The 14467-nt window shown below is 42.3% G+C and overlaps 1 protein-coding gene across 1 annotated transcript in view; it reads right to left on the reverse strand.

The window, feature by feature from the left end:
• LOC124594880 (cytochrome P450 9e2-like) overlaps positions 1-14467 on the reverse strand; it is an 81556-nt gene that overhangs the window by 10282 nt on the left and 56807 nt on the right. The window contains exon 6 of the mRNA XM_047133352.1: positions 13202-13471. Coding sequence (XP_046989308.1) covers positions 13202-13471 — 270 coding nt within the window. The remainder of the gene's footprint in view (positions 1-13201; positions 13472-14467) is intronic.

Here is a 14467-nt window from a genome sequence, read left to right on the forward strand (position 1 = left end):
TCTCTAAGTACAATATATTAAAAAGTTTTCAACACGATTTCAGGAAGGGCAATTCTACAATAACAGCCATAGCCACATTTATTCAAACAGTATTGAACAAACTTGATGATGGAAACAAAGCTATTGGCACCTTTCTAGACCTATCTAAGGCTTCTGATACTGTAAATCATTCCATTCTTCTACATAAGTTGGAAACTTATGGGGTCAGAGGAGTGGCATTAGATTTGTTAAGATCATAACTTGCGGACAGGAGACAATGTGTTAAGTTGTATCATACAACCGCGGGACTTATACAAACAGTAAAATCATCTTATAAACTGTGGAGTCCCTCAGGGAAGTATTATTGGGCCTTTTCTGTTCATTGTGTTCATTAATGATATAATAATTCCAAAAAATGCAGACCTTGTGAATTATGCCGACGACACCTCCTTCATAAGCTGGGGCCCTACAAAGCAGCTAGCAGTGCAAAATAATATGAAGAACACTAACCTCATCGCAGAATATAAAAATAAATTGGCATTAAATAAGGAAATGACAATTCTAATGGAGTTTATGCTAAATTACAAATCAAGACAAGTGGATACTGAGCCAGAGTTATCAATTGAAACAACTGATAAACGTAAATTTCTGGGTATTATAGTTGATGAACATCTTACATGGAAGGAGCACGTCAGCTACACGTGTAAAAAAGTCTCGTGTAATACCTACCTGCTAAAACGCCTTTCTAGCATAATAGCGTCACCAGTCTTAAGACAAATCTGTTTTGGTATTATACACTCCCACCTACAATATGGTATTGAGACTCGGGGCGGGGCACCAACGGTATACATGGATAGGGCTTTTAGAGCCCAGAAGAGAGCAATTAGGAAAATAGCGAACATTAGTAAACGTCAGTCCTGTAGAGAATACTTCATTAAGTATGATATACTAACAGTGTATTCATTATATGTCCTAAGGACTATACTGTTTGTAAAAGAAAATATGGAGCACAGTATAATAAATAGTGATATCGATAGTTATAATACAAGGAAGAAAGAGGATTACCACATACAATTCAGAAATAAAAAAGCAACAGATCATAATCCATTTTCTGCTGGAAGATTTTTTTACAACAGACTGCCAAATACCATAAAAATGTCAAAAGGAAACATATTTAAAATAAAATTAAAGCAGCTGTTAATTGCTAAATGTTTGTACTCCATCAAGGATTTTTAATGTTGTATGTACTTTATTTCTACTGCTAAACTATTATTATTGTTTCACATATGTTCTGACTGACTATGTCCACGACTGTAAAAGTTATTATGGACAAATAAACCATTATTATTATTATTATTATTATTATTATAAAATAAATAGGACAAACTATGCAAATCATTAATTTTTGCTCTCACAGAAGAATCGTTTTGTAGATATGACATAGTGATAAAACTATGTATAAGGAACAGAGCTAGATGTAGAAGAGATCCCAGTAAATGAAAAACAACTTGCCACGAGATTCTGTGACGAAAAACAAATATGGGACTAAAGTAAGAAAGTGTTATAAATAAACAGTTAATTTTTTCATAATATAACATCTCCAACCGTTAACCGTTTATCAAAATTATATGATCGACGATTTTTAAAGAAATGCGGACCAAACATATATATGATGGTAAGTATTGCCTATGGATGACTAAGGAGATGACTGAAATAAATTACTTAAATGAATTGTACCTTGTAGGAGAAAAAGAAATTTGTACACGATTTTTTGAACTTTTGAATCTATATTAACACACTGTAGACTTTGTCAGTAATAATTTATTAAATGAAACTTCTAGTAATTTGCAACACTCTGAACGCAAAAATGCCACTTTTAATACGATCGTAGTAATGCGTGGTTCAAAATGAATGTCGGGATTTTAAGGCTTTGTAGGATTTATTACATTCAACTTCCAATTATAAGTAATACATCAATAGAAAGAACAACTCATATAGGTTTTCTTAAAAGCATTCAATGTGATCACCCTTCGTCCGCCGACACGCATAGAGTCGATAGTTGAGTTCCTCTCAAGCCCAAATCAGTGTGTCTTGAGTAACTGTTGCAGCAACTACTACAATCATGTTTCTCAAGTCGGGTCGATCAGCTGCTAGCGGATGCTCATACATGTGGTCCTTTATGAATCTCCAAATGTAAAAATCGCATGGTGTTAGATCGAGTGAACGTGGAGGCCATGTGAGACAAGCTCGGTCATCCGGCCCCTTCCAGCCACTCCAGCGCTCGGCTACAAACAACGTCGTTTAACCAGTCGCGTGTTGAGTGACGCCAGTGAGGCGGTGCACCCACTTGCTGCCACATAAAGTTCTGTGGTTCAGGTTCTTCCCGTTGAGGCAGGAGGTACAGTTGTAGCGCATCAAGTTAAGAAACTCCACTGACAGCTGCTTTACAAAAAAGGAAAGGCCAATAAAGTTTCCGTTGGGACATGGCACAAAAAACTTTCAATTTAGGGGAGTCTCTCTGCAATTGTACCATCTCGTGGGTATTTGGTGACCACCATATAAGCAAACTGTGTGTGTTCACATTTCCCATAAAGCGTAATGGCGATGCATCACTGAAGAAGATACGATCCAGAAAATCTTCATTGTCAAGCAGCAACGTTTCGTTTGCAAAGTTGGCATGCAAACTGCAGTCTGTAGGCTCCAGACCTGTTGAAGTTGTAAACTGTAAGGCCGTAGCTTAAGCCTCTCCTTAAAAGTCTCGATACAGACGTCACTGAAATTGCTAATTCACGACTTGCGCTCCGAATCGGGTTCTTGCGGCTACGCGTGAAAGGCAGCTTGTTCGATACGTCCTTTTGTCATTCTCGGTTGCCCTGCACTCTTCCTTTTGCAAAGACAGTTAGTGTCTTCAAAATGATACAATCTATGGATGTTATTGTCACCTAGAGGATTATAATGGAACTTAATACACAACGCACATTGCACTGCAACAACATATTCAGCCGTTGCAATCTGTGAACGACAAAAATCTTTTTGTTCACTAGTCGCCATATTTGGTACTATCGCTGTCTAACGGAAGACACAGGAAATAATGCATGCACGTGTGCACAGTATGCAGAGAAAACAATGTTATACCAGGTACTTATAAATGGATTATTGGGTTTTTAAGGCTATGTGGCATTTATTTCATTCAACTTACAAAATACTACATCAAATGAAAGAGCAACTCGAACAGCTCAAGAGTGGAAGAAAAATACGAGAAGATGAGGCGCCAGTGAAGTTGTTTCATTTTTAAATCACTTCATAACGGAATTACTGCACAGGAAAGTCAAACATCTTTAAGTCTTTTGTGATTTGTGTTCAAACCAGAACAAGAATTATACTGTACTAAGATCTCTTAATTATCTTGTGAGTAAACTGATAGTTTTGAAGACATTGAAAGTAGCTTCCCCTATTACACGATACTCTTTAATGCAATGTGATAGGAATATTGTACTGATTAACACAAATTCAGTAGCTGATGTTCCAATCGACTGGGTGCGGATCATGCTTGAAGCCCAGTGTAAACTATTGATGTTATTGTGGTCAATAAAAATACAAGACTGGAAGAGATTTCTGAAGAAGCAATATTCGTTGCTAAGAACACCCGCCAGACAAGTAGTCATCACAAAAAACATCTCCGCATCATTCAAAATCGAGAAACTTATAATGGAGCTTCGATTTCATTGGTGGTAACAGCTTGATAGAGACTTCAAGAGCAGAAGTCTGGAGAATATCCATCTCCTGCTTACAGATGTAAACTATAAAAAATATAATAAAATATTATTTTAGAATAATTTTATATCAAGCTAATAATAATCGGGCTGGTAGGTAAGAAAATTTAAAAAGGGAAATGGATAGGTTGAAGTTAGATATAGTGGGAATTAGTGATGTTCGGAGGCAGGAGGATCAAGACTTTTAGTCAGGTTAATACAGGGTTATAAATACAAAATCAAATAGGGGGTAACGCAGGAGTAGGTTTAATAATGAATAAAAAAATAGGAGTGCGGGTAAGCTACTACAAACAGCATAGTGAACGCATTATTGTGGCCAAGATAGACACGAAGCCCATGCCTACTACAGTAGTTGAAGTTTATATGCCAACTAGCTCTGCAGATGATGAAGAAATTGATGAAATGTATAATGAGATAAAAGAAATTATTCAGATAGTGAAGGGATACGAAAATTTAATAGTCATGGGTGATTGGAATTCGAGAGTGAGAAAAGGGAGAGAAGGAAACATAGTGGGTGGATATGGATTGGGGGAGAGAAATGAAAGAGGAAGCTGTCTGGTGGAATTTTGCACAGAGCACAACATAATCATAACTAACGCTTGGTTTAAGAATCATGAAAGAAGGTTGTATACATGGAAGAATCCTGGAGGTACTAAAAGGTTTCAGATAGATTATATAATGGTAAGGCAGAGATTTAGGAACCAGGTTTTATATTGTAAGACATTTCCAGGGGCAGATGTGGACTCTGACCACAATCTATTGGTTATGAACTGTAGATGAAAACTGAAGAAACTACAAAAAGATGGGGATTTAAGGAGATGGGACCTGGATAAACTGAAAGAACCAGATGTTGTACAGAGTTTCAGGGAGGGCATAAGGAAACAATTGACAGGAATGGGGGAAATAAATACAGTAGAAGAAGAATGGGTAGCTCTGAGGGATGAAATAGTGAAGGCAGCAGAGGATCAAGTAGGTAAAAAGACAGGGGCTAGTAGAAATCCTTGGGTAACAGAAGAAATATTGAATTTAATTGATGAAAGGAGAAAATATAAAAATGCATTAAATGAAGAAGGCAAAAAGGAATACAAACGTCTCAAAAATGAGATCGACAGGAAGTGCAAAATGGCTAAGCAGGGATGGCTAGAGGACAAATGTAAGGATGTAGAGGCTTATCTCACTAGGGGTAAGATAGATACTGCCTACAGGAAAATTAAAGGGACCTTTGGAGAAAAGAGAACCACTTGTATGAATATCAAGAGCTCAGATGGAAACCCAGTTCTAAGCAAAGAAGGGAAAGCAGAAAGGTGGAAGGAGTATATAGAGGGTCTATACAAGAGTGATGTACTTGAGGACAATATTATGGAAATGGAAGAGAATGTAGATGAAGATGAAATGGGAGATACGATACTGCGTGAAGAGTTTGACAGAGCACTGAAAGACCTGAGTCGAAACAAGGCCCCAGGAGTAGACAACATTCCATGGAACTACTGACGGCCTTGGGAGAGCCATCTGGCGAGCAAGATGTATGAGACAGGCGAAATACCCTCAGACTTCAAGAAGAATATAATAATTCCAATCCCAAAGAAAGCAGGTGTTGACAGATGTGAAAATTACCGAACTTTCAGTTTAATAAGTCACAGCTGCAAAATACTAACGCGAATTCTTTACCTCGGCGAAGATCAGTTTGGATTGCGCAGAAATGTTGGAACACGTGAGGCAATACTGACCCTACGACTTATCTTAGAAGAAAGATTAAGGAAAGGCAAACCTATGTTTCTAGCATTTGTAGACTTAGAGAAAGCTTTTGACAATGTTGACTGGAATACTCTCTTTCAAATTATAAAGGTGGCAGGGGTAAAATACAGGGAGGGAAAAGCTATTTACAATTTGTACAGAAACCAGATGGCAGTTATAAGAGTCGAGGGACATGAAAGGGAAGCAGTGGTTGGGAAGGGAGTGAGACAGGGTTGTAGCCTATCGCAGATGCTATTCAATCTGCATATTGAGAAAGCAGTGATGCAAACAAAATATAAGGACATAAAATGTAGACTAGCAATGGCAAGGAAAGCGTTTCTGAAGAAGAGAAATTTGTTAACATCGAGTATAGATTTAAGTGTCAGGAAGTCGTTTGTGAAAGTATTTGTACGGAGTGTAGCCATGTATGGAACTGAAACATGGACGATAAATAGTTTCCACAAGAAGAGAAAGAAGCTTTCGAAATGTGGTGCTACAGAAGAATGCTGAAGATTAGATAGGTACACCACATAACTAATGAGGAGGTATTGAATAGAATCGGGGAGAAGAGGAGTTTGTGCCACAACTTGACAAGAAGAAGTGACCGGTTGGTAGGAGACGTTCTGAGGCATGAAGAGATCACAAATTTAGCATTGGAGGGCAGTGTGGAGGGTAAAAATCGTAGAGGGAGACCAAAAGATGAATACACTAAGTAGATTCTGAAGGTTGTAGGTTGCAGTAAGTATTGGGAGATGAAGAAGCTTGCACAGGATAGAGTAGCATGGAGAGCTGCATCAAACCAGTCTCAGGACTGAAGACAACAACAAAAACAATAATAATATTAATCATAATAAGCTATCATTATTATTATTGTTATTATTATTGTCTTTACACGACTTCTGGCAACACTTAAAGAAATGTATGAGGACATCCAGGTATTGGAGGAGTATAGTGGACAAGAAGCTAGGAGCGTTTTACACCAAGTTGTATGATGGGACAAAGTGATACTAAATTTTATTCTTATTACCACTTTATCTAATGAAGTTAAAAAGACAAAGAGAATTTGTTTAAACAGAAGTTTCTGAGTTGTTTCAATCACAGTTTTTCACTACAAAACAATCTGAAACAATATTTAACAAAAAATACGGTTTTACTTGCAATATCGTCTATTCTGCTACAAACAAACTGAACTTTTTCTCTTGTAATTCATGCTGTTACTGTACATATTTAGTCAATAAAACCAACATTTAAATAATTTAAGAATCAATCTGTATTGAAACTTCCTGGCAGATTAAAACTGTGTGCCGGACCGAGACTCGAACTCGGGACCTTTGCCTTTCGCGGGCAAGTGCTCTACCAACTGAGCTACCCAAGCACGACTCACGCCCCGTCCTCACAGCTTCACTTCTGCCAGTACATCGTCTCCTACCTTCCAAACTTTACAGAAGCTCTCCTGCGTACCTTGCAGAACAAGCACTCCTGAAAGAAAGGATATAGCGGAGACATGGCTTAGCCACAGCCTGGGGGATGTTTCTAGAATCAAATTTTCACTCTACAGCGGAGTGTGCGCTGATATGAAACTTCCTGGCAGATTAAAACTGTGTGCCGGACCGAGACTCGAACTCGGGACCTCTGGCTTTTGCGGGCAAGTGCTCTACCAACTTCTTTTCTTTCAGGAGTGCTTGTTCTGCAAGGTTCGCAGGAGAGCTTCTGTATAGTTTGGAAGGTAGGAGACGAAGTACAGGCAGAAGTGAAGCTGTGAGGACGGGGCGTGAGTCGTGCTTGGGTAGCTCAGGTGGTAGAGCACTTGCCCGCGAAAGGCAAAGGTCCCGAGTTCGAGTCTCGGTCCGGCACACAGTTTTAATCTGCCAGGAAGTTTCATATCAGCGCACAATCCGCTGTAGAGTGAAAATTTCACTCTAGAAATCTGTATTGAATATAATGTATATAACATGTCCTTATAATGACTTCAGTATTCATTAATTTTGTCCATAGATAGCCCTGAAATTCGGATTCAAGCTTTAAAATTGCTCTTTTGAACAGTTTCATAATGTGTGAAAGCACGTTCTTTTCCTATGCTCTTCATTTGAGACAGTAGTAAGAAGAAAATACTTGTACAGAGGGGTCCGGAATGGAACAAAATGACATACCGTTAAAGCTGCTGCACGGGGGAAGGTTATTTTATGTGTTCAAAGTAATCCCCGTTAGCTGCCCAACAAGGTCACTGCAGCTGAATTGCTGACCGAGCTATGACTGTCAGTGTTGCCGGTATGGTAGGCGCACTGGACGCCTCGGTGGTTTCTCGTAATCCTTTCGGTTAGCTGGCTTCCGTTGACGAAGTTCATTTCTTAAGGTCCCCCATAGGTAGAAGTCAAGAGTTGCAAAGTCTGCAGACTGTGGCGGTTACTCATCAGCTCCTCTCTGATCTATCTATCGTCCCAGTCGATTTTCATCCAAGGCGGCGGAGTGCTACCTTGTTGTAGGTAAAATCTTTCGTTTCCAAACACCTATCGGATGGCGGGTAAACTCGATGTTTTCAGCATATGACGATACAGCTAACCAATTACGTAACCCTCAAAGAAGAGTGGGCCAATCAAATCGGTCGATGACAGACCACACCACACATTAACACCCGGGAGATTAACATATTTGTCCACGTGAATTTGAGGATTGTCAGCATCCCAGTACATGCAACTGTGGCGGTTGACACTACCGTTCAATTTGAACTGCACCTCGTCACACGAGATAACCGTCCCATCTCGCAAAGCATGCCTTCAAACCACTCGCAGTACTCCATCGCTCTATCCGGCTCGTCCTCGTTCACAGCGTGCAGCGATCTTGGAATGTGCACTTTCCACTTCGCAGTCTTCACAATTCGTCGTATGCTTGATTAGCTTACTTCTTTTCCATGTGCACCCTGCTTCACAGATTTTTGAGATGACCTAGTAAAATGTTGCAACGCAGTAGCACTGGAAGCTGGACTTGTTGATGTTTTTATTTGGCCTGATCTTTCCTTATGTACATCCTGAACAGTAACGTCCACTTCAAATTTAACCCGAATACAATAAATTGTTGCAGCTATTGGCGGCTGAGTTACGTACACGTTGCGCCATTGCCGTTGTACCTCCATCATATTTTCGTACTTCCAGAACCATTTCAATACGGCATTGCGTCGCTCAAACCACAATCTTACTTCATTCATTGCTGCACTGTCGTATGCTGGAAAACGCGCGCCAGAAAACAATGGACTATGCTACCGCGCAACATTGCAACGATATGTCATTTTGTTCCGAAGATATTGACTATCAAAGAGTCTCTACATTTTCCTGAACCCCTCTGTACATGATGTGCTTCGTTCCCATGTACCGTGACCGGCAAAAAATAGGCCTAGGCAACAAGGAACGACTTGCTGTTCTGGTAATGACACATGTACCAGGCAAGCTGGTAGTGGGACAGAGGGAGCACTCTTTTACTTCTTCTTCTTCTTCTTCTTCCTATCCGGAATTAGACCGAGTGAGCGTTATGGTCTCGGTCCATGTCTCTGCTGGTCTTCCTGCATCTGTTCTACCGCAGGACTGACAGTTGGAGATTTTTTGGGGATCCTGCCGGTCTTCATCCACAGTATATGGTTTTTTCAAGATTAATGTAGTTCTATTTTGCTATTATACAGTGTGTAGCCAGTTCTTCTCATTAACCGCATCTCGTTAGCCTCCGTTCGTCATCTCTACGGAGTGTCCAAGCTTCGCTGCTATACAAAAGGGTATGTTCGACCAGGGTGTCGTATAGTTTCAGTCTGAACAGGAGATGGTCTGAAGATGGCATTTATTAGTTTTGTGACTTTTTTGAAGTTTTTGTGGTGCATGTGGTTTTCTAGAATGTAGCCGAGCATGCACATGATGAACCTTGTGTATCTGAATGTATTTACTCGAAGGCTATGTTGTCTATTTACATTTTGGTTCTCTCATAGTCTTCCTCCATGAAGGCGACAACTTTAGTTTTATTGAACGAGACCTTCAGATTGCACATTTTTGCAGCTGAATGCAGGTTACACATTCAACCCTGTAGACTAATAGTGAAAGTTGCAATTTGAAGTATTTGGGCGGAGGTTTCCTGTTCTGGGATGGGCCTTACAGCCAACAGATACCCTCCCAAAGCACTTGGTCAGAACAGGAGAATTGGAGTTACTTTTAGTTTAATTCTGAGATGGCCCAGACCGGAAAAGCAAGCCCGGTGTATTTGATAGTGTATTTGTTTATGAGTATACAGGGTAAAGTCGGTGACGTGCCTTACCTGGGCAGTGTGCCAGCGTCGCTGTCAATCGCCTGCAATGGGAACAAGGAACGGTGAGTGAACCACATTAACTGTGGACAGCTGACCGAAACAGGTTCATAGTAAAACAAGTGGATAAATTACCGGAGCGATCGGATAGCGGCTGTCACTAAACCTGCTCGATCTTTGCAGACGTCAGTAGGAAAGGTACCATATGAAGACGATGCCAAAAGTTCTTGGGTATTAGTCCGCGTCATTCTTGCAGTATCTTCCGATCCGACGTTTTGGCCTATCGTTAAGCCCCTTTTTCCGGGAACACGCTGCTCACTTTTATCTTTTGAATATTGTGCAATCAGTTTAATCTGCATTGTTAACGAAGTAGGTAGTCATGGTTGATGTTATTATATGCTGGATGTATTCATTCAAGAGTCGAGCCAGCAAAATAAACAGTTCACCATATTTGCGAATTACCGTTATCTAATAGCCAGTATCAGGTTGATCTTTGACTTCCTTTTTCCTTAATCGATAACCGTACTACAATGTCCCAGTTCGGAATGCACACGAGACAAATATTAGTTATCCTCAGGTGACACCACATTACGTTGTGTGGTCTTCAGGCCGAAGACCGAGTTAATGCAGATTTCCATGCTACTCTGTCCTGTGCATGTCTTTAAGTGCCGCAACCCACATCCTTCTGAATCTCTTCACCGTATTCATCTCTTGGTCTCCCTCTAGGATTTTTACCCCCTACATTTCTCTCCGGTACTAAATTGGTTATCCTTTTGCGTCTCGATATGTGCCCTATCATCCGATACCTCCTTTCAGCTGGTTTGTGCCACAATTTTTTTTTCCTCACCCGTTTCTATTCAGTACCTGCTCATTAGTTACGCGATCTAATCTTCCGCATTCTTCTGCAGCACCACATTCAGTAGCTTCCACACAGTAGCCAAACAAGGATCATGGAATGTAGTCGAACTAGACCAGGCGATGCTGAAGGAATTAGATTAGGTAACGAGACACTTAAAGTAGTAGATGAGTTTTGCTATTTGGGCAGCAGGATAACTGATGATGGCCAAAGTAGAGAGGATATAAAATGTGGAGTAGCAATGGCAAGAAAAAAACGTTTCTGAAGAAGAGAAATATTTTAACATCGAATATAGGTTTAAGTGTCACAAAGACTTTCTTGAAAGTACTCCTAGGGAGTGTACCCATTTATGGAAGGGAAACGTGGACTATAAGCAGTTTAGACAAGGAGAGAACAGAAAGCTATTTAAATGTGGTGCTATGAAGATTAGATGGGTGGATCACGTAACTGATAAGGAGATACTGAATAGAACTGGTGAGAACCAAAAATATGGCACAGCCTGGCTGGAAGGAGGGATCGGTTGATAGGATACCTGCCGAGACATCAAGGGATCGCCAATTTAGTACTGGAGGGAAGTGTGTGAGTGTGTGTGTGTGTGTGGGGGGGGGGGCGGGGGATGGGGGGTAAAAATCTCCGAAACCTACTGCAACCTGCATCATTCAGAATCTGTTTACTGTATTCATCTCTTAGTTCAAAATGGTTCAAATGGCTCTGAGCACTATGGGACTTAACTTCTAAGGTCATCAGTCCCCTAGAACTTAGAAATACTTAAACCTCCTTTCAGCTGGTTTGTACCACAATTTTTTTTTCCTCACCCGTTTCTATTCAGTACCTGCTCATTAGTTACGCGATCTAATCTTCCGCATTCTTCTGCAGCACCACATTTGAGTAGCTTCCACTCAGTAGCCAAACAAGGACATCACACACATCCATGCCCAGGGCAGGATTCGAACCTGCGACCGTAGCGGTCGTGCGGTTCCAGACTGTAGCGCCTAGAACCGCTCGGCCACCCCGGCCGCCATCTCTTAGTCTCACTATATAAATCGAAGTGATACTTGCTACTAGATAATGGTAATTTGCAAATAAGGTGAATTGTTTCATTTTGTTGGCCCGACTCTTGAATAAACACTTCCATCGTATAACAACATCACCCATCACGCTTCCCGCCACCGTTCCAAATGGTGCCAGACATCGTCTGTGTGACAACGATGGGGGTCGTTGAGCGGGTTATTCGAAGGGCGATGCGGTGCCTCAGTGTTCGTCGGAGCAGGAACGTATTCGTACAGCCCTGTGAACGTGGCTGTTGTCATCTTGGAAGACTGATGTGCCTGCAGCATGCTCATCATGAAGATGCAGAAAAAGGAGTAACACCGGATCATGGACGATGTTAAATTGACATCCTGGTTCACCTGAATAATCCTGGCTCGAGTCTTGGTACGAAAAACACGTCAGAAGCATCATAGACTCACCGCCGCCGCGAACTGCACTCCATAAACGGTGGATAAAATGTCTCATTGGGTCATCGATGCATTCGACGTCGGGATCACATATTACTCTTCCTTTTAGCTACCGAACATGTTCTGTCCTGTTTGCCTGATGACGACGTGGAACGTTTTTTGGCAATGTGAGCATTGCTCTTTTGTGTGGTTCCCGACTCGAGACATCGATTTACATACAGGTCCCTTCACAGTGGCCTCTGCTTGAAAGATACCCCCGTTCAGCGGCAGTAGCATTACCTGTTGGGTTTGATACCGATTGTCACGGTTGAAACATGTAACTAGTATCAAATTCCAGTCGGTTGGAGTGTTCTTACGACCACTGTCCTTAGGCCATGTCGCGTGGTTACGATTGGTACATCAGCCCTTGTAAAGGTGTTGGACAGTCCGTTCTGATACACCAAGAAACCATCGTCCACAGTATTGTCATGGGTAGGTCCAAATACGGTAATTCCTTTCTGCCAATCTGCCACAAAGCGAGGTGGCGCAGTGGTTAGCACACTGGACTCTCATTCGGGAGGACGACGGTTCAAACCCGCGTCCGGCCATCCCGTAGGTTTTCCGTGATTTCCCCAAAATCGCTTCAGGCGAATGCTGGGATGGTTCCTGTGAAAGGGCACGGCCGATCTCCTTCGCCATCCTTCCCATTTCCGATGTGACCGACGATCTCACTCTTTGGTTCCCTCACCCGAATCACCCAACCAACCAATCTGCCACGTCTATCCATGTTACTGCGCTGATTCCATCCAGTCTAGCGAAACTTACATACCATTTCATTGCCATTACCTACATCGGCGGCGGGAGGTCATGTGACCTGGTACCTCTTTTACACCATCTACAGCGCTCCAAAGCGCCCAACGCACTCTTTTAAAGGAGTGACTATTAATTTGTCTGGTGAATTTACTAGACGGATAAACTCGCACTGTGTGTCTTGATACACACCTGTCAGAATTGTGAGAGTCGGTTGTGCATGTCTGAGACGGCCCCAGTCGTATGTTACACGGTATGGTGCTTCTGGAGTCACTCACGTATTGAATCGAAACGAACGAGATATACAAACAGGAAAGCCAGAAAAAAAAACTTACCAATGCAGAAACGTGGTCCACAGCCGAACGGAAAGTACGTGAACGGTTTGATGAGGTGCTTGTTCTCCGGACTGAAGCGTTCCGGGTCGAAGCGGTCGGGATCTGGGAAGTACTTCTCGTCGTGGTGGATGGCGTGCACCGGCAGCCAGACCCCGTCTCCGGGCCGCAGCTCCAGCCCTGGACAGCTCCCCCTCCCCGCCGCCGGCAGCCTGTAGGGGCGGACGCACTGGCGGTCCAGGGACGGCAGCGGCGCGTACATGCGCAGGGTCTCTGCGAACATGAATTACACCCAGCAGCTTAGTAGCGCTTGCACAGAGCTCCCATTTGGCACTGATGAAGACAGCAACGAGACGTAGATTGGACTCCGCGAGACGCTGCAAGTGATGGTGAGGTGGATGGGGCCAGGAAACACCCTGACTCGTGGTCACGCAAAGGTCGCGCAGAACATCGGAGACGGGTCGACGAACAGTCGGAGACTGAAGACAGATTGTAAGACTGCAGCCCATTGCCTCACATACTTTTCAGATACTTGAATTGTCGAGTTTATAACCATTTTTTGTAAATGTACCTATTAATCAATTTTTTTCAGTAAGTAGTGTTTATCAAAATGTAATTGATAGGATAAGTATCATTTTTCTCAAATCGCTGTAGTAAACACGCTGGGCATGTCGGTAAAGTCAGTTGGCTCAAGTGCGCGCAGTCGTAGAGATGAGGGAAGAGAAGCTATTGCGAAAAATCTACATCTACATCGAAATTCCGTACGGCGCATAGCGGAGGGTACTCCGTACCACTACTTTTGATTTCCTGGCGCAGGTGGTGAAGGCCTCTAGCCGTTCGCGTGGGGTGCTAGCAGAAATAACAGTTCCCAGCATTGTTCACAGTTGATCGGGGTCCTTTGGTCTAGAGCCAAGTGGAAGGGCTCAACCAAACGTTTCTTCGAATCTGTGACTGCCTTGGACGCAAATTTGTTGGCATGAATTATGGAGTGCGCAAATGTAGGACTTCCCCTGACAGGTCAGCGGTGCGCTACTCAAACGAAGGAGCTACTCAGGAAGCAGAGTACTTCCTGAAGGCACGCGGTTTTTTTATGTTAGGCGGTAGTTGGAGGTGTTCTGATCAACAACGCCAAACGACACGCACATAAACCACATTGACTGTAAAAATTTTATCAGTAAATTGTCGAAGTATTCGTACAAAATTACAGAATTTACTGCCCTCCAAGAAAGTTCTCGCCCTCAAATTATTCTAGTGACTGAGAGCTAGCTG

This window comes from Schistocerca americana, chromosome 2 (genome assembly GCF_021461395.2).
Source record: "Schistocerca americana isolate TAMUIC-IGC-003095 chromosome 2, iqSchAmer2.1, whole genome shotgun sequence".
Classification (NCBI taxonomy): domain Eukaryota; kingdom Metazoa; phylum Arthropoda; class Insecta; order Orthoptera; family Acrididae; genus Schistocerca; species Schistocerca americana.